The sequence below is a fragment of the Ruditapes philippinarum genome, unplaced genomic scaffold, assembly GCF_026571515.1.
Source record: "Ruditapes philippinarum isolate M1 unplaced genomic scaffold, ASM2657151v2 ctg2919_1_1_1_1, whole genome shotgun sequence".
Classification (NCBI taxonomy): Eukaryota; Metazoa; Mollusca; class Bivalvia; order Venerida; family Veneridae; genus Ruditapes; species Ruditapes philippinarum.
In genome coordinates this window covers 144,869-172,867 of record NW_026866021.1, presented here as the reverse complement: position 1 = coordinate 172,867, position 27,999 = coordinate 144,869, and the positions used below count along the sequence as shown (strand labels likewise).

The following is a 27,999-nucleotide window of genomic DNA, read 5'->3' as shown; positions in this document are numbered from 1 at the left end:
AAAACACTTGCCTCTCACAACTTTGGAACTTTTCATATGAGAAAGCTATCCATCTAGCTTATGGAATGTGGTAGGTTCTACACAGGTGCTTTGTGTCTGAAATAATGCATGAATGTGTACCTGAAGTCTTCCACCGTCAGTAAAGCTGGAAAGTTGCCATATCAACAATACTGTAATTGTGTGATGTAAAACCTTACCAAATAAAAAAAATATTATTATCCCAGGGAAAAACAATGAGGTATGAATGGATCAAAGTTATTAAACATAAGCATGTTATGCTCAGAATTGATTTGAAGTTTCCTATGATTAATTTAAGTCGTATGTGACAGGATTTTTTGTACTGTAAATAATGTAACATGACCCAATTTCACTCTGATTTCAGGATATAGCTGTACATGATTCAGGTTTCTGTCAGTTCCGCACATTAAAGGACTATCTTCCTGAGGGAACTGCTGTATTCATGCTTGGTTGGCCACATTACGCTTGCCAAGGGGAGGTAATAGAGACAGATACAGAGAGTGGGCGTGTCCGTATCAATCTATCCATCTTAGAGGAACCGCAGCTCTCCAATGTCATTAATCATCAACAGGTATTGGATATTTTTTGCTAATTTTTCCTCCTTTCTTTAAAGAGAATCCATTTTCAATTAATGTTTTAAAATGTCTATTATTGTTTGTACTTATTGTCTGTAATTTGGTGAAGTAGTTGTGACTACTATACTCCTATTATCAGGTAACGTGTTTGTCTGGTTTTCTACTCCGATTTCAACACAGTTTTCCTCATATCTTGTTGGTTGATCCACCAAATCAGCTTTCCAGGTTAAGTAATTAATTACCAATTTCTCCATAAGTAACCAACTACTTATCTCTCTTGATTTCTGAATCAGCAGTGACAGACAAATGACAGTAAGACTCTATGTCCGATACATTTTGTCACTGAGAAATTTTGCCTTGCCTATTAGTAGGTAGAATTGAAGTGTGGTCATGAGACAGCTTGTAATTATGGAAGTGTAGTCATGTGAAAGCATGTAATTATGAAAGTGTGGTCATGAGAAAGCATGTGATTATGGAAGTGTAGTCATGTGAAAGCATGTGATTATGGAAGTGTGGTCATGTGAAAGCTTGTAATTATGGAAGTGTAGTCATGTGAAAGCATGTGATTATGAAAGTGTGGTCATGAGAAAGCATGTGATTATGGAAGTGTAGTCATGTGAAAGCATGTGATTATGGAAGTGTGGTCATGAGAAAACATGATTATGAAAGTGTTGTTATGTGAAAGAATGTGATAAGTGAAGTGTGGTTATGAGAAAGCATGTGATTATGGAAGTGTGGTTATATGAAAGAATGTGATTATGGAAGTTCGGTCATGTGAAAGCATGTGATTATGGAAGTGTGGTTATGTGAAAGCATGTGATTATGGAAGTGTGGTTATGAGAAAGCATGTTATAATGGAAGTGTGGTCTTAAGAAAGCATGTGATTATGGAAGTGTGGTTATGTGAAAGAATGTGATTATGGAAGTATGGTCATGAGAAAACATGTGATTATGGAAGGTTTTTTCATGTGAAAGTATGTGATTGTTGATGCTGAAATAAAAAAAATTACAGCATTACAGGTCAAGATGTTTATAGTCATAAAGTTTTGTTTTCCGTCATTGTGTGAACCATGTTTGATCTTTATTAAAAGGTTAATTTGAGGGTATAACTTGTATTGAGGATATTGGTTCTGCCCGGTTACCTATTAGTAGTTTAAACAAACCTGAGATGCACATTAGCTTTTTGTTTTCTTTAATAATTTTCATTAATTTTATCTGTATAAAAGCCTGAAAAATAATGTTGATTAAAAGTTGAGATTATTGAGTAGCCTTTTTTTTTCTTTATACACTTCAGATACATCCATCAATGGTATGGTAGCGTTTTAGCGTGTTTTTTTTTCTGCTTTGTTGCCTTTTAACATGATTTTTACCATTATCATCCAGTCATGTGACCTTGACCTTTTGAATACTCATTACCAATATAGAGTCCATCTATCCTACATATCTTTGCAGTTAGACAAGACCCTGTACTGCTGCCTAATGAATTTTAGTGTTAATATACAAAACTTTCGTAAACTACTTAACCCTTAAGTGCTGGAACCGAAAGCTTTAAGCCCTTCGCACATTCGCACAGTCTGACCAGGCTCTATACTGTTGGCTGACAAACTTTAAATATTTAAATTGATATTCCTAAAATTGATAATGGACATACCCAAAAATGGAAGTGGGACAAGTCCATTTAAAATATTCAGCATGTTAAGAGTTAATCATGGACAGTTTCATGTTTAAAGTAAGTTCTATATAGTTCTATACTTACTTACTGTAGTCTAATGCTTTAAATTCTTGTAGAGAAATTTCCTGTTTTCCGTTCTAAAATTATATTTTTCATGTGCGTTTTCATGAATTTATGCCATTTTGTTGTCCAAGTGGGAAGTGTTGCTGAATAAAATATAAACGTATCATTATGGTACTAACTATTGGACATTTAGTTTTGTTAATATTAAAAAGATAATTATGCTACAGTGGCTTCTACAAGATAAAAGTTTATTATTTACTTATGACTGAAATATTGAGAAATATGTTTTGTCTGTTTTCGTTTTTTCACTGTAAAACTTAAATTTTCACTGAAGTGACACAGATTTTCCATATTTTCACGGGTGTTTTGCAGGAATCATAACTTTCTTCTAAATTCAGCCTGGGCCCTGGTTCCACTCACAAAATACTTGAAAGAAAATCATTGTGTACATACTGTCAACTGCACAGTTCATCATATTTGTTCCCAATCTTCACTGTCCATTACACCCATCCTATTTACACACCCATCATATACATGTATGAGATCTATGATTTTGAACATGCACTGTTTGACTGTGGCAGCATATACATATTCATTCACAGCAGCGTGATTTAACCCTTTACCTCATATATATACGCGAAACAACGCACTTTCAACCCCCCCCCCCCCCCCCCCTTTTAAGCCCCAAACACATGTTTTCGTTTGAGAAATGTTGATAATAAAAGTTAACACTTTTTCGGCGCACCCTCCATCCAAAAGATACATCAGGGGATGTGCCCCCTTCTGTTTTGGGGGGTTTGAAGGGGGGGTAGTCCCCCTCATTGCCAAGAAAATTTTGGACTTGTGAGAGGATAAAAATGACCCCAGATCGATCATAAGGTAATGTGTAGCCAACACTGAAAAGCCTTTGACTCTATCTCAATCAATTGAGAAGTTGCAGCACTTTAAAATCAATTTTGATGGAAAAAATCAATGCAAAATAGTGATTTTTGGCAATTTTGAGATGTCCCCTCATTGCCATGGTAACAGGAAATTTAAGCCTGAGCATGATGTTGCAAATGTAATGGTCCAGTCAACATATTTGTGCCAAGTTTGACTAGTATTGAAGCAGTTTTTATAGTTTTATAGCAATTTGAACTTGTAAAGGGAGACTTCAATGAAAACAGCCATTTTTCACAAAATGCTCATGAAGTTATGGGTTAATAAAAGATAACTTGATTTAACTAATGATCATTAATGTTAAGGGCTTTCAATGGGCTTAAACAATCAATTCCATAGCTCCATAAGCTAAAAACAGACCTGTCATAAAAACCCTTTTTCAGGTAATTTTAAAAGTTTTTCATTTATAATCACAAAGGTTGCCATTTCTTCCATCAGTATTTTTGCACACTAAATAGATCAATTTCCAATGAAATAATTATTTGCTGCTTGACTATTTTTTCGCCTTTTTATTGCTTCATGTGGACTTATTAAATCAACTGTCATTTTGATTCATTTTTATGATGATCTGTTTCCAATTTTGCTGAAGTGGTCTAGTGGTTTTTACATAATATTATAGAGGGTGAATTTAAATGTGTTAATTCTTACTGTGCTATTTAACATAAACAGATTTTTTCATCTTTTAATCTGGAAAAAAAACCATTAGTCATTTTTAGGGAAAATTCTAAATAAGTACTGGCTGAAGGGTGAACAGTGCAGACCACGATCAGACCACAGAGATGTGCCAACTAATTTTGGTCTGCACTGTTCAGATGGGTAGAATGTGTTACTACTAGCATGCTGAGGGTTAAAAGGTTAACATAATTTGATTATAAAACATTATGAGAATAATGTATAGAGATCTTCAGTGACTGTGTCCATGTTTTCTACCCATCGACTGATGCAGGAAAAATAACTGTTTAAATATATATGAATGCATTTGTAGTGTAATTTGGCTTACATGTGCTTGCATTCGTTTATATTACACAATTTTACTATGTTCAGATTGTATTTTTTTTATTGGTGAATATTAAAGGAACTCCACTGAGGTCCAATAGCCTAAAATTATGAAATTTGGAATTCTTTCATAACCGAACGGGTGCACTTAAAATTAAAAAAACAAAACAACTATGCAATAGATGATATATAAATATATTCAGTAGTAAATAAAAATTCAATTTATATGAGAATTTTTGGCTGATTTGGGTCAATTTGCACAATAAAATGGATTAATCATAGGAAACAGAGTAATCGAATGATCTGAAATTTTGTACACTTTCATTGGTCAATGCCTACATCCAGTTATACAAAAACATTTAAAAAGTATTTCTGGTCGCTTTATGTAAAAAAAAAAACTCAGTGGAGTGAGTCCCTTTAAAGCAAGCCTTCTAATTTAGTGATATTTCATTATTATATTTTTATCTAAATGATAAAGCTGTGTTCAATTTTAAGCAAGATTAGCCTATGGCTTGCCTTTTATGGCTGAGTTGTAAAGGTTGCTAACGTTAAATATTTTGATCCTTATCGGTTTGAATCCTGCTAGCTATCAGAATGTCTGGGTGAATGCTAGAATATATTATTTTTTATAATCAAGGTAGATAACCCTCCCCATACTGTGCTTGAAATGGTACTGAATGTGGTCCCTCAGAAAATGTCGTTTTTTCACTCACTTTCAATAATATTTCAAAGAAAATTCTTTGCTAGAGACATCTCATATTTTTCCTCTTTCTTTTAATTATTTTCTGAAACAAACTATCTAGTAGACAAAAAAAAGGAAAAAGAACTAATAAATTAATTTATAGATTTTAGTCTATTATAGCATAAAATCGGCTATTTTCCCCTCTTTTGCCCATGTTATAACGGGACCAAAACCATGTGTTAACATGGTCACGCGCTCTTGTTATAGCCCGGTTTTAGCTATGCGCAATACATACAGGGCCCAGTAAACAAACAAACAAAAAAGAAACAATTTGGCCTGTTTGTCAAAGAGTCATGCGCTCTTATATTGAAATTATTGATTCGAGGGCATCAGTCGCATAAAACGGCGAGCAGCATTCCAGTAACTATGCCGGAAATACGGCTTATAGACATCGCCGCTAATCTTGGTTGTCGCCCTTTCTAAGAAACGGACAGTTGTCAATGTAAACAAATTTCCGTCATTCAGTTTAACCCTCCGATTAACATAAAAAACAAGATTACACAAAATGAATATGAGAAAATGTTGTTTTATTGATGTTTACATTGATAAATGCCCTTCATATTCTGTTAGAGAATAATGTTTAGTGCCTGATTTTTTAATAAACTTGTGTGCTTGGAAACAAAAGATTCAGATGTCACTCACTCACTCACTGATCTTTTTCTACCGTCAATCTGAAATAATTCTAGGAATTTCTGAGGGTCATGTTTTGTGTTGGGTAGAGTAATTTAATTTTGTTTTTTTTCTTGAGTTAATAAATCTCCAATGTTAAGCCTTGTTTCGAAATTTCGTTCGGTTCTGAGCATTTGTATTTCTAAAGTTGTTGGCCCCGGAAAAATAAAACGCATACGTAAAACATGTAGAATTGGATAAATACCGTCCAAGCACAAGGATTTAATGTATGTGTTTTGTATTAAATAAACATCATGAATCTGTTTTAAAATTTTATGCTATAATAGCGTCAAAGCACGTTTTTCCGTGTTATAACGTCTGCAGAGTCCCTCGGAACCTACCGGGCTCGGGCACCAACCATTCCTCGGGACTCTGCAGACGTTATAACACGGAAAAACGTGCGTTAACCCTATATTATAAATGGTTAAACACTTCCACTGTAGGAATATCATCTAAGTATGCCATGGTATTTTATAGTAGAATAAAGAATTGTTATGTACTAAAAGTTAAATACAGATAATTACATATATTTATGTAGAAACTGTTATTTAAATGAAACAATCAGTACAATGAAAGATTACAGTATTTTACCAAAAACCTGTTTGGAACCGAAAATGATTAGCCTATGCCTTCAGTATAGAGCAATGCCTTCTTTTAATTCCGTGCAATCTGACTAGGATCTATACTATTTGCTAATCAACTTAAAAAATTTAATTTAATATTCCCCTAATTGTAACTTGATACTCCCTTAATTGCTTAATGAAAAGTGGCAAAAATTGGAATTTGGACAAGTCAGTTTAAGAAAGTTAAGATAGTATTATTGTTTATTTTCAGGTGCATGCTGACCGTTACTATTCCGGTTACGTTGTTGCGCAGAAGGTCGGCATAAGTTCGCACCTGTTGTCACGGTTGACCGGCACAATTTATGTGACAGCTGGGGAGGCAGAGCTAGCTCGTGAACAGGCCAATCCACATAAAGTTAATGTAGGACTGAATCTGAAGTTTACTAAAAGAGGCGAGGAAGTTCCTGGGTATACTAAAAACACCGAAGGGCAGTGGACGTATTCAGACAAAGTTGTCGATGTTTTGTCCCAATATATGGATAAGTGAGTAAATATTGATAGCTTTCATGCCATTGATAATGAAATGTTCTCGGGACTTTTAACTTTATGCCACATACTTGAATAGTAAGATTTGTTAACAATTTTATAGTCAGAAGATCAGTGAATCTACCTAAATTTTAATTTCAAAATTTAAGATCAAATACTTGAAAAGTTTTGGAACATATAGATCTATAAATATGCTTTCTGTAAACCATGCTACCTCATTACTATTTAGGAAGACCTTTACCTTAAATGTAGGGGGACTAAATCATAAAGGAGGAATTATTTATATATAAAAGATTACGCTTGATGATCATTAAAAATGTATGCCATATTTATTCAAACCATTATTGGCAACTGCAAGGTGAAAGATTTCATACACATTTAATTAGGCTGGTTTGATTTCCATTGGTCTGACATTAAATAGATAACTATGATCATTTCAGGTTTCCAGAGATGTTTGAGAGTATTTCCAAATCAAACAAGCAGCATAATGATATGTACTACGAATCTGATCTCATACCTAAGACATGGTAGGTGCTGGGTTTCTATATAATTGAGCCGCGCCATTACAAAACCAACTTCAGACCAGCATATGCATCTGCGCACTCTGATCAGGATCTATGCTGTTTGCCTATAAACTATTACAAGTAGAGAAACTGATAGCGAACAGCATGGATCCTGATCAGACTGCGTGGATGCGCAGGCTGTTCTGGATCCATGCTGGTTGCAAACGCACTGTTGGTTTTGTCATTGTGCGGCTCATATTATAGTGTCTAAGAAACAAGTAATGAATACCAGTAGCAGCTAAAATGCCTTTTGAGGAAGGTGTTTGCTACTGGATTTGAAAACTGGACACTTTTTGTCGGCTGGCCTAACTAAAACAGGTCAATCATCTGTCAGATTTGTTTGACATGTTTAATGCAGCTAGGTTTTCTAAGATTCTGATGTCAAGTCAGAGTATTTATGTCTGGAAATATACTCCAAACTGACAAAAAAAATGTTTAGTATTTATATGATAAACATAGGTATTGCAAATTTTAAAAATGCTTTGACTATTACTATAAGGCAAATATGAATTTATTTCATGCAAAGTAAAATGTCTGTGACAGTTTCTGACAGTTTTACTAATGATAAACATTAAAGAGTCCATAATTTCAGCAATTTGCATGTTGGAAAAATAAAAAAAAGGGAGAGAAAAAAATAAATTGATTTTCTGAAAAATAAAATTGATTAAATATCTGCAAGTATCTTAATATTCTGGGAACTGCTAGTTGGAATATATATATGGTCTGTCAAATAACATTGCTTGTATAATAATTTATGTTTATGTTAATTTTAAATATTTGGAAATGTTGAAATGAAAAAAAAAATATGAATATAATATCCAATTTTTGAAGAATGTGTCATATATTTTGTAGTAGTCAAATAAATAATTTCTTTTTGTTTTTCATTTCAGCGATTACACTTTAAAAACTGTTGAAGAGTTTATTAAGAAGTTGCCATGCTCTGGGTTGAAAACTATGAAATCAGGGGCTGATATTATTAGTGAAGGAACTATAAAAGCACTGCAGGAACTGACTGACCAAGTTGTTGTAAGTATACCTTAGAAAGGTGGTTACCTTATGGTCTTGTGTAATAAGTGTACCTAAGAATATGTGCTTATCATGATATTGTGTGATTGTAGGACAAGGGGCATAATTCTGAAAGCAGTATTTTTGGAGTTGTGCATCTTTTTAACTTAATAGATGAGCATTGATATCGCAAACGTTGCTTTTGATGTTTTGATCTCCGTGGGATTGTCTGTATTACAATAATGACAAAACCAACATAGTGCGTTTGCGACCAGCATGGATCCAGACCAGCCTGCGCATCCGCACAGTCTGATCAGGATCCATGCTGTTTGCTATCAGTTTCTCTACTTGTTATAGACTTTGTAAGCGAACGGCATGGATCCTGATCAGACTGTGCGGATGCGCAGGCTGGTTTGGATCTATGCTGGTCGCAAACGCACTATGTTGGTTTTGTCGTGATGTGGCTCATATTTGGAAACATGTGGTTTTAATAATTGAAGTGGTGAATAAAAGTGATGATTTTTTTTTTTTTTTTTTTTACAGGAGGCAAACAAGAAAAGACAAAAAAGAGTGAAAATGCAAGTTAAGCCTCATCTACTTTATAAGGTAGTATATAGAATTATACCTGTTACACTCAAATGATGCAATAACTGTGTCCTTATGACTGATAACTATTTGGATATAAATTTTAATTTGAATAAAAATGAATAAATCATAAATTATATTAAGTGTGAAGTTTTTTTTTCTTGAGGGGGAAAAAGGCCAAAATCAGGACAATTTTTTGCATGACATCTATTTCAATGAGTAACTCATTTGACTGTACATTTTCTTTCAAAAGTTTGTAAAAATGTCAGCATTTTGAAGAAATTTCATGAATTATCAAAAGTTGTGTTACAATAATAGTTGATATTTCAAAAGTTCTACAGTTTATCTCTAGAAGCCTACAACTGGACAGTAGAAACCACTTATGATTGATTTCAGTTGCTGAAATTATGTTTTGATTGGGGGACTCCTTAAAACAATTTCAATGGACTCCTGAAAACTCAGAACATAAGTGTCCATTGAATTGACACACTGGCTGAAATTCCAAGGGAAAAACCCTGTTAAATGTTGAAATATATCAATGTTATCTTTCTTCCATACAAGTGTATTTTAAATATTATGTTTTCACTTAAAGCCGTCACCTACAAGCGGTTCACTGATTCCGGATCAGTCTGCCACCTACCAGCTCTATGACAGAGTTGTTAATACAAGACAGGGATTTCCGGTGCCGTTCGGTTTGCGGGGGACGGTTGTGGGAATACACCCGGCAGAGGTCGAGGTCAATACAATGTACGAGGTGATCTTTGACGATGATTTTCAGGGAGGAATTTCTATAAGGTAAGTACCTGACCTTAATGTTTGTCTTCTTTATCCTATGCCAGTGGCATCAGTTGTATAATGTAATATTCAGAATTACATCTGTTTAAAGTTTGGTGCTGAATGGTTGAATGTTGCAATATTAGAAGAGACCCTGAGCAAGTAATACTACAGTGAAACCTCTGAAGTGTGGCTCTCTTTTAAGAAATAAGCTCTTTGCAACAAACAATAGCAATTTTTTCCAAGAGTAAGTCTTCAATAAAAATTATACAACTTCTCACAGTAACAACTAAAATCTTCAATATTCCAAACAACATTGTTATGCAGAGGTTGTACTGAATTTGTTAAAGGTTTTCGCTTGGTTTTAATATAAAACAATGAAATTTATGATTTTTAGCTTGAAAATGTGGAGCTATTATGATAGGTGTATCATCATTGTCATGCAATATCTTTAATGGAGCCCATCATTTAAACATTAGAATATATCAACACATAACTTGCTATTCTTGGTTATCATGTGAAGGTGCAGTTGTTAAACAGGGGGCATTATTCTGAAATCTATATTTTTAAAGTTATGCACCTTTTTAGCTCGACTTTTCTATGAAAAGGGGAGCTATCCTCAGGGCCAAAAAACCCTTCTTTGTAGAGGCCGAATATAGGCTGCTTCCCCAACCAAACTAGCCTCTTTTTTCCCCAGTTTGGTCCTCAAAATTCCCAAGTCTTTTGACATTTCCCATAGAATTAAGAATAAAGTTAAATAATGGTGTTGAATTAAGGTCTTTTACTGCCTTATTTGTATTTCCCAGTGTTTTTTTGCTTTTCTATTTTGAAGACCTTGTTAAAAGTTTGTGTTAAATTTGAGACCCCTTTTCCCAAAGTATGCCAAAATCATGCATATTTTCCCCAAGAAAAAGGCTGAGGCCCCTTCCCCAAAAATGGTGTTTTGGCCCTGATCCTACTCGCCCCGGCGTCGGCGTTAGCGTTGGCGTCACACCTTGGTTAAGTTTTTCGTACCACCCCACTTTATTTCAGAAGTATTACAAGTATGGCTTTGAAACTTACCATACTTGTTCACCATCATAACCTCCATCTACAGACAAGAGTACATAACTCTGTCAAGGTTTTTGACAGAATTATGGCCCTTTTTTGACTTAGAAAGTGTATTGAGCTTGGTTAAGTTTTTTGTACCACCTCACTTTATTTCAAAACCATTGGAGGTATTGCTTTGAAACTGACCATACTTGTTTACCATCACGACCTTCATCAACAGACAAGAGGACATAACTCTGTCAAGGTTTTTGACAGAATTATGCCCCTTTTTGACTTAGAAAATACATTGAATATGGGTAAAATCCACTTATTGCCTTAACCCTTTGAGATATTGCTTTGAAACTTTTAATGCTATTTCACATCATTACCCCCATCTGTACGCAAGAGAAGGTAACTCTGTCAAGGATTTGTTTTAAAAATTAAGGCCTTTTATCGACTTAGAATCTTGGTTAAGTTTTTTGTACCACCTCACTTTATTTCAAAACCATTGGAGGTATTGCTTTGAAACTGACCATACTTGTTTACCATCACGACCTTCATCAACAGACAAGAGGACATAACTCTGTCAAGGTTTTTGACAGAATTATGCCCCTTTTTGACTTAGAAAATACATTGAATATGGGTAAAATCCACTTATTGCCTTAACCCTTTGAGATATTGCTTTGAAACTTTTAATGCTATTTCACATCATTACCCCCATCTGTACGCAAGAGAAGGTAACTCTGTCAAGGATTTGTTTTAAAAATTAAGGCCTTTTATCGACTTAGAATCTTGGTTAAGTTTTTAGTACCAGTCCACTTTTTGACTGAACTGTTTGAGATATTAATTTGAAAGTTGGAATACTTGTTTACAATCATGATTCCCAAACATGTCCAGGAGAAGGTAATTCTGTCAAAGATTTTATTTGAATTATGGCCCTTAACTGTCAATGTTTTGTATTATAGGCAAGCACTAAAAAAGTCGAGCGCGCTGTCTTACGGACAGCTCTTGTTAACTTTTTTTTTTTGTCGCCATGTAGTGCTCTTGCTAAGTCAAAATTTAACATTTTATTTTTTTTGCACACAAGTCAATTGTTATTAGTAATTACCCCAAAATTGACATGCACTGTTCCAAAAATAGACGCTGGTCAAGCCTATTTCAGAAATTTAGCAGTTTTAAAGCTTATTTATATGAATTAATCATTACAGAAATTCGTCAAAGAGAGGTTACCGAATGCCACCATCAGGATTGTTGAATATTACACATGGTGAACGTAAAAATGGTGTGAAATCTGCCATACAAATTCCTGTAGCAGCCAAGAAAACCCGCCAAAACCAGGGCCCCGCAACAAAAGAAATGTTACCAATATTTTTTGTTATGCTAATGCCCGTTTCCCCGAGACAACCAGGGCCTCACCAGTATAATCAAGGTTATGGAGGGCAACAAGGTTTTCAAAGAAATCAAGGTGGTTACCAAGGACTACCTGATAACAGAACAGGTCATTGTTGATGAAATTTGTTAGACTTCATTTCGAGTATTATCTTACAGTATAATGAAAGATTGAATATGAAATTTTCATTGCATTTCAAATAAACAAACTTTACAAAAAACGTCTAGAATTTAGCAATTATTTATATTTTTGTGACACATAATAGAAAAAGAGTTGTCTAAAGATAATTAGTGTGAAAAGTTGTTTTTGTTTAGTAGTTAAACTGTTCTAAACATGTAAATTAATTTTGTTTTAAATGCTTTTCATATTCATTGATTTTAAATTTTATCAGGCTTTGTAGTCACTCAAAGTGTGCCTTACAAACTGTTAAGGGGCCTTTTATGACCAAGTGGTTTCTGACTTCAAATCACTTGCCCCTCAATGCTGTGGGTTTGAATCTCGTCAGGGAATGTGAGAAAGCTTTTGAGTTATTGTATGGAAGGTCAATGGCTCTTACAGAGGTCCCTGCTTGTGTCTGAAATAGTGCACTTGAGGTCTTCTTCCTCAGTAAAGTGGCCTAATGTCCTTTTGGTGCGACCTTAAAAAAATCCAACAAAACAAACAAACCAAACTGTGTAAAAAGAGAAGTGCAGTCTATAGGTGTATCACAATTTAAAGGTCAATGAAAGAAATTGTAATAACCATATTTATATTACCTTTTTAGGTTACCATGACAACCAGTTTTCCAGGGGAGGTAATCAACAATGGGACAGGCAGGCTAGATCAGGAAATCAGGCTGGCTATTCGAGACAGAACGATCAATACGAGAGGCAGAATAATAGAAATACACAGGTATAAAATTGTATGAAAAGTTTCAGAACATCATCAGTCAAAGCTGTACTTCAGATGAAATTTTAGCTTGGCTGTAAGAACTTAGTGTGGCTGTCAAACTCACCTGTGTGTCAACATTACAATGTAGCTTAGTGGTGGCATGGAAAAGTGGTTAACATGTCAAACTAGTAATCTAATGATTGATAGCTGCATGGGCTAGGACCCTGTCAGGGGCAAGTTGTTTTTCCCTTAAGCAAGAAACTTTACTTTCAATGCTCAGTACTGATTGGTTCCAGGCACCTCATAGCTTCCTACACACTGACCATAGATATAGCATGGACATTTACTGAGCTATTCTTTGTTTTCATAATTCCTGAATTACCATTAAGAAATTAGAAAAGCAAAGTACACTGTCTGACTGACAGTTTTTTAATATATGTTCAATGATAGCCAATGATAGCCATTATGTTAAGTACATGCAATGTCAAAATTACTGAAATTCTTCAATCTAACAATCTCAGATTAGAGTATGACTCCAAGACATTCAAGGGAATACTACTGAATACACCAATTACGCTCTCTCAACCCAGTAAGGATCAATATTTTTGGGAAAAAGGTGAACAACCCTCAGCCGCTTCACTTTTATTTTATTAGCTTGTCTGTTTCAAAGAGAAAGTTTGGCTATTATGATTGCTGTGTTATAGTGTCAAACCTTTTAATGTGCCTGTTATTCAAACATTTATAAGTAAAGACATGGTACAGTTATCAAGACAATCAACATGAAATTTGGAATACTTGCTTATCAAGACAAGGTGCAGTTTTTAGAAAGGCGCATACTTCTGAAAGCATTTTTTTTGGATTTATGCCCCTTTTTAATATAGAATTTTTAAGAGACAAGCATTATCATTACGTGCAGTGCTCTTATTCAATGTTATGGTGATATACAATTTTTATGCCCCCACAATGTGGGAGCATATAGCGTTGCACTTGTCCGTCCATCCGTCAGTCAAAGGCCGAGCCAACATTTGATTATTATGAGCTTCATTCTGTAGTTAAATAAAGAACATAAACTCATAAAATTCAAATTAAGAGCTATTTTTTTGTTTTTTATGAGCTTATTTTGCTTATGGACGTTGGTCCAGGTGGTGTTTATGAGCTCATTTGCCTCATAAACATCAAATTTTGGTACGTCCGTCCGTACGTCCCGAAATCTTGTGAACGCAACTCCTCTTAAACCGGATGGCAGATTTTGCTTAAACTTACAGGGATGAACAACCTTAATGTGTAGATGGTAGTAAAGGAAGGAATTTTCGCTGCGACCAAATTTAACAGAATTATGGCCCTTTGTTGATTTTTTCACTAGATACTATGTAGAAATTTTGTGAACGCAACTCCTCTTAAACCGGATTGCAGATTTTGCTTAAACTTACAGGGATGAACAACCTTAAGGTGTAGATGGTAGTAAAGGAAGGAATTTTCGCTGCGACCAAATTTTACAGAATTATGGCCCTTGATTTTTTCACTATATACTATGTAGAAATTTTGTGAATGCAACTCCTCTTAAACCGGATGGCAGATTTTGCTTAAACTTTCAGGGATGAACAACCTTAATGTGTAGATGGCAGTAAAGGAAGAAGTTTTTGCTGCGACCAAATTTAACAGAATTATGGCCCTTTGTTGATTTTTAGTTTTCAACATGTGGCACATGTAGTCCAAAAAATATTTGACCTAGAGTCATAAGATTGACTGAACAGTGGCGTGTGGGGGCATCCGTGTCCTATGGACACATTTTTAGTTTTCTTTATTTTACAGGATACGAAGGAAGATGTATCAGGACAAGTGTTTAATGGAGCCAGTGCTGGAACCAGCCAACCAACATTTGTCACTCCTAAAGTCACTTCAGGGAACCAGTCAAAAAGGAAGTTGTCCACAGGAGAGTCCCAGCAGAATAAAGTATGTTTGCAAGTTTTGATCAGTAATATTTGTGATCATTTTTTTACAACATTTTTGCTTTAAAAATTTGAAAATAAAAGCATGACACAAGCAATTGCCTCTTAATACTGATAATGAAACGCAAATACACCACTTCAGATGTATACTTTTATGCATAAATAGCCCTAATGCACCTTTTTTAGTGCATTAACATCTACAGAAGTCCTCTAACTGAATAAATACCTCGCCCTGTAGACTAGGGCTTTTAATGCATTCTCGTGTTCCTGCAGATGCTAATGTACAAATCAAGTTGCATTAGCCCTCTTTATTTTGAGAATAATATTTGATATCAGCAGTTTAACTGATTATTATCATATCTTATATCCTTTAAATAATGAAAATAACTTTCTTTTATCTCCTGTTTAGCCTGGGAAAGGGCAGACTAGTGGAAGTACTGAATTTGACAACATATGGAAACAGTTACAGGCATCTCAACCACCAGCAGCAGATAACTCTAGTCAAGGACTGTCACTCTCATCAGCAGCTGCAGTATTGCCAAGAGTGCCTTCCCCTGATAATGCCAGTAAGGGAAGCAACTTGAATCAAAATAATACTAAAATTGATGTACAAAGCTTGTTTTCTGGAGCAAGCAATGCAAATGACACTAAAACCATTCAGCCAGGTGCTCAGAATGCTAAATCAGACAGTAAATCACAGTATAGTAGTTCTAAAGTAGTGTCTAACGATGAGTTTGCGGCCATGTTTAAATCTCTGGAAGAAGTTCACATATCAAAAGAAGAAAATGAAAATAAACCAGAGGTAAGTAATGATGTAAGCTAAAAATCCTGATTTCTGAATTTTTTAGGTTGTAGAAAACTATTTTTGTATATAAGGGTCCATTTAGCTTCAGAAATGACTCTCAAGTAAAGGTAAACATGTGTTTTATGATATTTTCATTATCAATTTAGAACATATTACAATGTACATGCTAATTTTCTGATTGTGAAATAAGTAAGTCAAAAAAGGTAGCAAAATGTAAACAAAGTAGTGAATAAATACTGAATTTCTTTACCAATAGGACAAAAAAGCAAAAGAAAGAAAAACATGTTTCAAAGAAATGGCAAATGAATACCATTTTAAAAACTGTATCAGTACAGTAAAAAGATAAAAAAGCTTTCAGTAAAAAAAAAAGATAAAAAAAACTGTCAAGACGTTGAAAATAAACATAACGTAAGGTCCTAAAATTCTGTAGATTCTTTTGTTGTTGTTGTTGTATATAAGTTTTATTTTGAGTTACTGAGTATGAAATTGTATAAATGTGTGAATTATGTTCTAAATAGAATGGCACAGATGCACTAAAGAAGATGCTAAATATAACTGACCAATCAGAATCCAGCAAAGGTTTGGAGGCTCCTGCAGATGGAGGGGGAGCAAGTAGTGGGGGTGGGGGGAAGAGTTATGGGAGACAAGTTTCTATTCAGGAATTGTTTGATGGTGAGTAAACCTTATATTGGTACATTCTGTTGCTACCTGTGAGGATAACAAATATGAAACTGTCGGTGTATTTCAGTTGTCAAAAAAAAAAAAAAATGAAAAGTCAGTTGTTTGTAACCTCATGTTCATTGAGAGCAAAACATATTACCATAGCAATTGCCCTGCAGTCCATTGTAAATAAAATTAATGTGTTTATTTAGATGATTCTTCAATGGAGAAAGGTGGCCATGTCATATGACAGTAAAATTGTATACAGAGGAAATAGGCGAAATGTATATGAGCATATTTGTTTGTTTTTCATTGAATTTTAAGTCACACCAACACTGTGAAGGTCAAATGGCAACTTTTGGCCTCTACTGAGACCTCAGTTGCCCCTGAACACATTATAATAGGCACATGCAAGCGCCAACCTGAACACTAGCTACATAAAAGAATTCAAAAGCCCATGATGGGATTTGAACCCACTGCATTGAGAGGCAAGTGGTTTAAAGTTGGAGATCTTAACCACTCTTCAACAGAGACTTTATACATGTACCTGCAAGACTACTTCAAGTAACATATTTTACTTTAAATCTTGATGGTATCCATTGTGAAGTGGTCAAGGTTGCTAATTAAGATTCAGATGTAGATTTTGTTCCATTGACATTGTGACCTTGAATTTATCATATGACCTTGAGTTTATGACCTTGATTAATACATGCAGGTGCCAAGAAGCAGCAGGTTCAGTCTGATGTAGATAAGTCACAGGAACAACAAAACAAAGGAAAGGGGTACCAGAAACAGAAGGGTCAAGGTCAACAGTCACCAAGGCAACCACAAGGTCATCAAGGTCAACAGCAAGGTTTTCAGAATAATGTACAAAACAAAAGACCAGCATTGTTGATACCACAGTCTAGAGGTGGTAACAGGTAATTTTATAATTTCTTTTTCTTCAGTCAAAGAATTAAAAGTCTGGCTGTTTTGCGAGTATTTTTATAATTGATCTCTTATATAATGTCACAAAAGTATTTAGTTTTAAAGAATTCCTTCATGTTTAATAACTGAAAGAAGAGTGTGTTCCTATTGTAAAAAAAATTAATGAAATCTATTCATTCTCAATCTGTTGACAATTTGACAATTTTTAATATTTCATCATTTCAGAGGTTGTGCTACATTTCTTAAAGGTTTAACTTGTCTGTTTCGAAGAAAATTCTAGTATGATCACCGAGTTGTTGTTAGTGAAGTTGTTGAACGAGGGGCATAATTCTGAAAGCTATAATTTTTTTAATAGTTCCCCTTTTTAGCTCACCTGTCACAAAGTGACAGGGTGAGCTTTTGTGATCGCTTTTCGTCTGGCGTCCATCCGTCGTCTGTAAACTTTTACTTTAAATGACATCTCCTCATAAACCACAAGGCCAATTTCATCCAAACTTCACAGGAATGTTCCTTTGGTGGTCACCTTTAAAAATTGTTCAAAGAATTTAATTCCATGCAGAACTCTGGTTGCCATGGCAACCGAAAGAAAAAACTTTAAATATCTTCTTTTAAAACACCATAAGAGCTAGAGCTTAGATATTTGGCATGAAACATCTTCTAGTGAGTGTCTACCAAGTTTGTTCAAATAAAAGCCCTGGGGTCAAAATTGGCCCGCTCCGGGGGGTCATTGATTTTCCCTATATGCATATAGTAAAAACTTAAAAAATCTTCTTTTAAAGAACTCAAAGAGCTATGGCTAAGATATTGAGCATCAAACATGTTCTAATAGGTGTCTACCAAGTTTGTTCAAAGAAAAGCCCTTGGGTCAAAATTGGCCCCGCCCCAGGGGGTAAATGATTTTCCCTATATGCATATAGTAAGAACTTAAAAAATCTTCTTTTAAAGAACCAAAAGAGTTAGAGCTAAGATATTTAGCATGAAACATGTTCTAATAAGTGTCTACCAAGTTTGTTCAAATAAAAGCCCTGGGGTCAAAATTGACCCCGCCCCGGGGGTCATTGATTTTTCCCTATATATGCATATAGTAAAAACTTAAAAAATCTTCTTTTAAAGAACTCAAAGAGCTATGGTTAAGATATTTAGCATCAAACATGTTCTAATAGGTGTCTACCAAGTTTGTTCAAATAAAAGCCCTGGGGTCAAAATTGGCCCCGCCCCGGGGGTCATTGATTTTCCTTATATGTGTATAGCAAAAACTTAAAAAATCTTTTTTGAAAAAACCCAAATAGCTAGAGTTAAGATATTAAGCATGAAACATCTTTTAGTGAGTGTCTACATAGTTTGTTCAAATAAAAGACCTTGGGTCAAAATTGGCCCCGCCCTGGGGTCATTGATTTTCCTTATATGTGTATAGCAAAAACTTAAAATCTTCTTTTAAAAAACCCAAATAGCTAGAGTTTAGATATTAGGCATGAAACATATTCTAGTAAGTGTCTACAAAGTTTGTTCAAATAAAAACCCTGGGGTCATAACTGGCCCGGCCCCAGGGGTGTCATTGTTTTTAACTATATGTGTATAGTAAAAACTTTAAAAAAAATCTTCTTTTAAATAGCCCAATGAGCTAGAGCTTAGATGTTTAGCATGAAACATCTTCTTATGGGTGTCTACCAAGTTTGTGCAAATAAAAGCCCTTTGGTTAAATTGGCCCTGCAACGTTTTGGGGGGGGGGGGGGTTGGAGGGGCCTATATACAGGTGAGCGACCTCAGGGCCATCATGGCCCTCTTGTTTAACTTATATTTTTTATCAAAATTGGTTATTGATATAAGCTATCTGTCATATAATGCGGTTCGGGTTGGAATATCCTTCCCCAGATGTCTCGCCCATGGGCGGGTCACCGAGGGACGGATATTCCAATCCTAACCGCAAATATATGTCAGATATTTTTTCTTGCATATTATACCATATTCCATTATATTTAAAATTCTTTAACTTTATTTTCTATGAAAATTTATATCATTACAACCGTAACTACTTTCTAACAACAGCGTACAAATTACAACTTCATTCATAACGGTCAAATGACGTCATCCTAACCGTGCCATTGTACAGCACGCGACTCATCTGGAACCCCCCATGCCAGATGAAATTTCCGGCATGGGTTAAACTCACGGAAACGCCAGTCTGATATGCAAGAAAGTTGTTTTCCTTAACAGGCAAGCGTAAACACGCCATACAATGCTCTTGTTTTCATCTTTGACTATTGTGTGGCTAGTATATATATATTTTGTTTGTTGTAGGAACCCAGTAATGGAGCTGATGAGCTTCTGCCAGTCTTTACAGATGGGTCTACCCATGTATGATTATATACCAAAGGTAAAACACTATGATGATTATTTTGTTTTCCTCTTGTGGTACAATTATAAAAGTTAAGAAATATACTTGGGTTAAAAGCATTGTGGTCATTTTTAACAATTTGAATAATTATTCTGGAATAACTTAGTTAGCAAGTGATTTGTCATATGAAGACAAGATTGGTAGAACTGTGCAAAAATAAGAGGTGGGTATTACAAAGAATAATAATATTGCGATATTTACAGATATATTGTTATTTATTATATATTTAGAAATGAAATATTGAGAAATATTGATGAAATAAAATGCATATTTTCATTTTCCGTATTTTCACTGTAAAAATTTATTTTTCACTGCAGTGAAACATATTTTCCGTATTTTCACTGGTGTCTTGCCGGACTACTTTCTTTTAAATTCTGCCAGTACACAAAATTTAAGGGAAAGTCTTTCAAATTTTAATGTCAAAAAAGAGGAAAATGTATATAATAAACAGAAAATTCAAGTTTTTTCTATAAATACATGATTTTTTTTCATCTTGTGGCATGAAAATTAACATATTTCACTCGTGGCTACCGCCACTCATGAAATATTTATTTTCATACCACTCGATGAAAATAAATCATGTATTTATAGACAAAACTTGAATATCCTCTATATATTGAAGACTATTTATAATACTTGAAAATCAAGGGCAAGACCTATAGAACCTTGACTTAAAGAGTTAATCGTTTAATATTATGTCCCAATGAATAGTTTGTGACAGGCCCTTTAATAAAAGATTAATAAAAACGATTGTAAATAAAGGATTTGACAACTTAATGTTAATGCCATTTGAAGTCAAGCTAAAACAAGTTGACTATAATAATGATTTTATTAAAAGGTTAAAGTGTCAATATATTACTATATCTGAAAACATATTGCAATATAATAGTGCCAGATAAATATTGCGATGTCCAATATATTGCGATATATTGCACAACCCTACCAAAAATAAATTGATGCTATTATATGTGGAAACTGGAAATGGTATGCTTTGAATTGGACAGTGCTAAGATTAAACTGTATGACTAACAAAGAAAAAAAGCATGTAGCTTTTAGTTCAAGATGTAAATACATGTTCAAAATAAGGGTTTTTTGTTAGAAATACTAGAAATATTTTTCAGATATTTGTTAATGGTTGAAACTGTATGACTATAATGATGATGTTAATATTTCAGAGTGGGGTATTCTACTGTGTAGTGTCACTGTTTAACGGAGCCAGATTTCAGGGATCATTGTGCAAGACAAAAGAGGAGGCAGCAGAATCTGCGGCCAGTGTTGCCTTACTACAGCTGGTATGTAATATATGTTAATATTTGAGCCGTGTCACGACAAAACCAACATAATGGGTTTGTGACCAGCATGGATCCAGACCAGCCTGCGCAGTCTGATCAGGATCCATGCTGTTCGCTGTCATTTTCTCTACTTGTAATAGAGCTGGTAAGCGAACAGCATGGATCCTGATCAGACTGGGCAGATGCGCAGGCTGGTCTGGATCCATGCTAGTTGTAAACCCATTATGTTGGTTTTGTCGTGACGCGGCTCATTTAATTAAGGATTTAACTCACTACAGTATTGGAGCAGTACCTCTAGACGCTTGCAGAAATCATGATCACAAACTAGACAAATCACAATATTTGCAGATTCTTACGTTTTTCATTCATGATCAATTCTTACATTTTCCATTCATGATTGTTTTTAAATCCATTTGAAGAGATGAATTAGACATCTTAAAGTGCATTTTGGTGGTTGAAAAGGCAAGAATTTATCATTTAATCATTCAAGCACCGTTTCAGTGTCCATACACTGGAATATGGTATTAAGTGAGTCACACTCATAAGTTAAAGGGTATAAAGATATAACTAATAAACATTTTCATAGAATATTAATACTAAACTTTAAAATTTATCTAGCAATAATTTTTGTTAAAATGCTGAAAACAACAAATTCTTTGACAGTTGTACAGATACAGAATTATATACTTGTGTTTTATTTTGAGCAAGTGTGTGTTTTAATTTTAAGAAAGACAAAATTTTGTTAAGATCAATACTGGTACATGCACTGATCATATAAAGTGAAATAAAAAAGACAAAACTCCATCATGGAAAGGAATTAATAAGTGTTATGCTTGTTTTCCATTCCATATATATTGTGATGTTCCAGGAAGGGATTCAAGAGTGTTTCAATAAGCTTATAGCTTCCAATAGCTTCCAACACAATCAAACTAAAATACAGAAGTATAAACTAAGGGACATTACTCTAAATGTTTTAATATTTTATCATACAGAAAGGCAGCATGCAGCAGATGGCAGCTCACCCGATGATGCAGATGCCAGGTTTTGTACCCGGAGCTCTGCCACAGGGGAGACAATTCTCATCTCCAAATTCTGCCTTCAGTCCTGTTAACACTTTTCCAGGTATTTTGTTCGTCATCTATTGATTATATAATTGTGCCATGATTTTTTCCTTGTTTTTCATCTATTTATGACGTTAATGTGCCTAGATTTTTTTGTCAGGAGAAAATTGTTTTTCAGCCTTTGATAATCTAAATGTGCTAGGATTTTTACTCAGAGGGGATTGTTTTTGTCTTTTATAACCTATATGTGCCAGAATCTTTTCCTTGGAAGGAAAAGTGTTGAGTGGGTGGATTCTGAATTAAATAAGGTAGTTACATAATAAAGTTGATTTATGAATTTTAATTCCCAGTCTTGTCTCATAGTACAATAGGATATTTTATTTTTTAATGCATTTGATTTAGTAGGAGGTCTTTAAGAATGGTATTCCCTATTTTTGTTTGTTGTAGCTTTTATGTTGTGAATCTACTTTATTAAAGGAAAGTCATGGTCTTATTTATCCATTTTTTGTGAAAAATGGCTGTTTTCATTTAAAAGCCTATTGTTACAAGTTCAAATTGCTATGAAACTATAAAAAAGGCTTCAATACTGTTCAAAACTTGGCACAAATGTTGACTGGACTATAGCCTTTGAGAGAGGATGTCACCGAAAAAGTGATTACTTTTTTAACACCATATCTCAAAAGAAAACAAGTGTTTTGGTCTAAATAGGGCATTTTTTCACTATTTGCGGCCTCAAAAAGGGGGGGGGGTGAAAAAAGCCTTCAAACAAGTCTATATGAAGTAAAGGGTTATTTGGTAAATGCACTATACTTTTCTAATGAAAGTGTCTTTACAAGGAGAATATAAATCTGTTTAAACAATGTTGATAAAGTGTTAGCAGACGTAAATGTTAGCAGATCTGAATTGTCTGAAATGGAAAATGTAAAAAAAAACTTTGATTCACATAGAAACTTTTGATTTATAGCTCCAGGAATTTATCAGGGAAACAGAGGTCAAAGCCCTAGAGGTTACCATGGTTACGGGCAGCAGCAGCAACAGAGACCTTTTAGTGGGGGTCAAGGTCAAACTCATTACAACAGGGGAGGTTACTCTAGACAACAAAATAATTCGGCCAATCAGCAGCAAGGAAGAAATCAGACATACCAAAATCCTGCTCAAGAGATGACAACCAGTCAGCAGCAAGGAAGAAATCAGACATATCAAAATCCTCAAGATCTGTCAGCAAATCAGAATCAAGAAAGCAAAACCGATGAAAGGTCACTGTTCAACAGTCAAAAACAAAGTAAAGATGTGAAAACTCAACCCACTTGTGTGGTTACACCTTTTGTTCCAATGCAGGTACTAATAAAAAATACTAATTCTTGAAGACTTAAGGAAAAGCTCACAAATTGAGAGAAAAACCATAGTAATTTGTCTTCTTTACAAAACTTGAAATCTGGGTTCATTTAAAGAAATTGAAGGACATACATAAGCTGTATTTTTTCACAGATTTCTGAAAGTGAAGTCTCTGTTTCGTCTAAATTTGTTACGTGTTTAGAAGAGCAAATTTGCTAAATGATTTCAAATCATACTGCTGAGTTAATTTCGAAAAGGGACGATGGATATTTATATATTTGAGAAGCTGATGGTGACGCACTTCATATAATATATTCCACATCTTGTCCTGCTTGTTCTTGTAAGAATTTAGTATTATATCAATCAGTCACTATGTAACATGTTATATTCCGCAAAGAAAATAACTAATTGTTTTATCACCTATTCCTAACATTATTTTTCTGGGGAAGTATATAGTTGCTGCCTGTCATTCCTTTGTTTCTTCATTTTGAGGGCTTAGTGCAAAAGGGTTGTAACCCATATGTCATAAAAATGGAATTACAGCCCTTTCACACCAAGCAGTCGATTTATTCCTTTTGTCCTGTCACTATTGCAAGCTTGACTATTTGGGAGAGCTAGTGTACTAACCAAAGTATGGGCGTCACATGTTGGATAATATTTTTGCCTGCAAGTTGGGATCTTGAAAACTCAATTATTGTAGATAATAATTGGAGGCCACTGTCCAAGACCCATAACTCTAACATGGATTTTGACAAAATTATTGCCCTTTTTTTGAATTTAGAAAATTCTGCATTAACTAGGCTGTTGTTGTACTATAAAGCTTTACCAATAGTTGAGTGGGCTGACCCACTGACAGCTCTTGTTAGTTTTTTAATTGATTAATCAGTATATTTGACATTACTTATTGAGGCATGTTGCATGGACTCAGATGTTTTGATAGGATTGAGGTCCTAACATATGGTCAAGGGCCGAGAAATTGATATATAGTTTATATACTGGTTAGTTATCCAGTTTTTTCCTCAATGTATTGTATCAATGCATTTGCTTTTGATGCTGGTACCCAGAACATTTTCTTTGAAGTCGCCACTTTGAAATAACTGAACCAATAATGTTACACCCATTTATTTACTAAAAAATTAATTATTAAGTCACAATGTTCATTTTATAACATGGATATAGAGCACAGAAATGGCTTAGATTAAAAGTATGGTACAATTTCATTAAAAAAAAAAATATCCTGTAAATTTGAAATACACAAATTAAAAAAAAAAGTTAGCCATAACTTCTTACGGCTACAAAGTTCAGAAATTTTGCAAATTGCATTCTCTGTAAAAGAAATCTGCTCAAAGCATCATGTTTTATTTGTTTGATAGTTTGACTTATACTTAATGAAGAGTTCTTAACTTTATTTTTCTATTATTTGTATGTAAAATCTTTTAACAGTTTATTAATCTTTTATAATTTATAACATAAGGTAACTTTAGTTTTTTTTATTGTATTTTATCATAATCTGTGTTTTGTAGTATGTTTTGCAATATGGAACTGTAACCAGAAACACAAAAATGAAAAGTTAAATTTGCTATGATTTCTGAGGCATAATGGGCCTTTAAGGAACCAGTTTTTATGCAAGAAACTAAGATTAAACATATAGATGCTCACAGTTTGTTGTATGTCGTCTTTGTTTCATTTCAGGTGACTCGGAAACATACACCACAGAAAGCGAGGAAAACTTCCGTCTCTGACGACAACACTTCTCGCATCGAGGAAGAAACGTTAGAAAAAAGGGGAGAGAACATACCTGTACGTGAAGTAAAGGGAGATAACTCTATGCAATCTAACAAACCGAAAACTGATTCTAGTGAAACCATTTCTAGTAAACCAGATCCAAGTAATTCTAGGACAGAACGAAAAGAGTCAGGTAGTACTGATAGTACAAGTCCAAAGACAAAACAGTCGACGCCTCCAAGTCCAAAGACAAAACAGTCGACGCCTCCAAAATCAGCGAAAAAAACGGAAACAGGGTCGGCGAAAAAATCTCGAAGACGGTTAGCGGCTAATTTTAATGTGAAACCGTAAAGTGTAGTTTTGAATAGATTTTCCTATTCCAGTGTTTGAAACACATTTTAGAGATTTTATTTATATTTTAGATATTCATATTTTTCCAAGAAGGATAGTTTCTATAATTGTTTAGATAAAAAAAAATTGTGCCACTTTTATAGCTCCTTGCAATGCCACTTTTATAGTTCCTGGCAAAACTAATGAAATGTTGGAAAAACTTTTGTTTGATATGAATTATACAACAGAAGATATACAGACACTGACTGCATTTATTTGTCTTTAAAATAATTACACCTGTACAGGAAAAGCAGGGTGTTTTTTGTTTCCTTAAGAGTATTTAAGTTCCAGTTATTTTACATGAAGACATGTTTTTAACAAAGGTGCTTTGCTACATTGAGAACAAATAGTTTGTTTTAAAAAGTTTTGATGCTTTTCAGCTCTATTTTAAGAATAGTCAGCTCTAACTATTCAATGAAGAGTGAGGCTATCCTAACCCATCTGGGTATTTGCACTAGTGTAACATTTCTGGTTAAATTTTAGTTGCAACTTCTTGCACAACTTCCCATCCTATCAGCCACTGAAGATATCTAAGATTGTAACGTATAATAGGTGTGGAGATCATAATTGGAGTCTCTGTTCAAGGCTCATAACTCTAGCATTAATTTAGACCAAATAACTGGCCCTTTGACTATGAGACCTTAGAAAAGTTGTGCATGCAACATCAGTATTCAATCCCATAACTAGCATGGATTTTGAATGAAAATGACCTTTTTGTGAACTAACAAAACTCCCTGAGTCACTTTTCAAGAGTGGTAACTAAGTTAAGCTTAGTCATAAACATGTATTTTGAGTGAAATGTGTCTCATTGTTCTATGGTCTTATTTAGTATTAAGCATTGAGAATACTTTCAAAAGTAGTTTGCATTGTTATATTTAACGTATTTAAATTCTAGAAATTAATAATAAGATACCTGGTTTCGGTGTGTTTTAAAGGGCTGACCCTGTTTATAATAGAACCATAAGAATAATGGTAAAACACTGCCACTCCCTTCCTGTCTGTCTGTTTTTAAAGTGAAACTTTATTTTATTTTTTAAATAAACTGCAAAATAGTTAAACAAAACATTTATTTGTTTTTGTTCAGTTAAATCACTGTGAAAAATAGACGCTACATGTAATTTTTCACTATTATTAGGCAAATCTTCATATTAAAGTTTTGAAGTGTCATGAATGGAATAGAATCTGCAATTTTCAGTTTGTATTCAATTTGTTTTATTTATGTGACATAATAAAATAGTTTTGTTACATTTACACCTAGTATTTGTTTTTTATGGATGTTATAAGCTGGTTTAATAGAAGAATAGGGAGAGAGTAACTGTACTCACCCAGGTGTCGGCGTCGTTCATTTTGCAGACTCGAGTTGGTACATGTATCTCTAAAACTACTGAAGGAAATTGGTTGAAACTTCACACATTGTTTTGACTGCACAATAAGATCACTGTCCAAAACCTGTAACTCTAACATAGATTTTGACAGAATTATGGCCCTTTTTGAATTTCTGTATTATCCAGGCTCTTGTTTTACTGTCAAGCACAGAGAATAGTCGAGCATGCTGTCCTACTGTCTGCTCATATTTTCTATGGCTATTATTCTTTATAGATTTGTATTAAAATAGTTTTATGGTAACTCTTTAGCTCGCCAGAGCCAAAGGCTCAGGGTGAGCTATTAGTATCAAAGGGGGATGCTCCGGCGTCCGTTGTCATGCGACAACAATCGTCTTCTTCTATAGAAATAATTGATGGATGATCACCAAACTTTGTCTGTACCATTCTTAGGTAGTCTTTTATCAAGTTTGCTAATATTATTTTGATTGGCCCCTTTTAGGGGTCTCTAGGGCTAAAAATAGAAAAAAACTTTTAAACATATTCTCCTACAGAACTAATTGATGGATGATCACCAAACTTTGTCTGTAGCATTCTTGGGTAGTGTTTTATCAAGTTTGCTCATATTAATTTGATTGGCCCTTTTTAGGGGCCGCTAAAGCTAAAAATAGAAATACCGTTAAATGTCTATTTCTAGAGAACTAATTGATGGATGATCACCAAACTTTGTCTGTAGCATTCTTGGGTAGTCTTTAATCAAGTTTGCTCATATCATTTTATTTTGATTGGCCCCTTTTAGGGGTCTCTAGGGCTAAAAATAGAAAAACCTTTAAACATCTTCTCCTACAGAACTAATTGATGGATGATCACCAAACTTTGTCTGTAGCATTCTCAGGTAGTGTTTTATCAAGTTTGCTCATATTAATTTGATTGGCCCCTGTTAGGGGCCACTAAAGCTAAAAATAGGAAAAACCTTTGGACATCATTTCCTACTGAAATAATTGATAGATGATCACTAAACTTTGTAGCATTCTTGGGTAGTCTTTTATCAAGTTTGCTCATATGAATTTGATTAGCCCCGTTTAAGCTAAAGCTTAAATGTCCCAGGTCATGGCAATTCTTCAAATTACTGTTTTAACA

The 27,999-nt window shown here is 34.3% G+C and overlaps 1 protein-coding gene across 1 annotated transcript in view; it reads left to right on the top strand.

The window, feature by feature from the left end:
- The window catches only part of LOC132731020 (5'-3' exoribonuclease 1-like), a gene marked incomplete at its 5' end in the record, with an annotated part of 33,870 nt that extends 8,182 nt beyond the window's left edge, over positions 1-25,688 (top strand). Inside the window, 18 exons of the mRNA XM_060717120.1 lie at positions 383-589; positions 1,887-1,901; positions 6,508-6,779; positions 7,223-7,309; positions 8,236-8,371; positions 8,894-8,956; positions 9,528-9,730; positions 11,947-12,236; positions 12,892-13,019; positions 14,811-14,951; positions 15,357-15,749; positions 16,271-16,424; positions 17,128-17,332; positions 19,638-19,713; positions 20,910-21,026; positions 22,019-22,148; positions 23,052-23,425; positions 25,115-25,688. Coding sequence (XP_060573103.1) covers positions 383-589; positions 1,887-1,901; positions 6,508-6,779; positions 7,223-7,309; positions 8,236-8,371; positions 8,894-8,956; positions 9,528-9,730; positions 11,947-12,236; positions 12,892-13,019; positions 14,811-14,951; positions 15,357-15,749; positions 16,271-16,424; positions 17,128-17,332; positions 19,638-19,713; positions 20,910-21,026; positions 22,019-22,148; positions 23,052-23,425; positions 25,115-25,498 — 3,375 coding nt within the window. The remainder of the gene's footprint in view (positions 1-382; positions 590-1,886; positions 1,902-6,507; positions 6,780-7,222; positions 7,310-8,235; positions 8,372-8,893; positions 8,957-9,527; positions 9,731-11,946; positions 12,237-12,891; positions 13,020-14,810; positions 14,952-15,356; positions 15,750-16,270; positions 16,425-17,127; positions 17,333-19,637; positions 19,714-20,909; positions 21,027-22,018; positions 22,149-23,051; positions 23,426-25,114) is intronic.
- Positions 25,689-27,999: the final 2,311 nt, after the last annotated feature.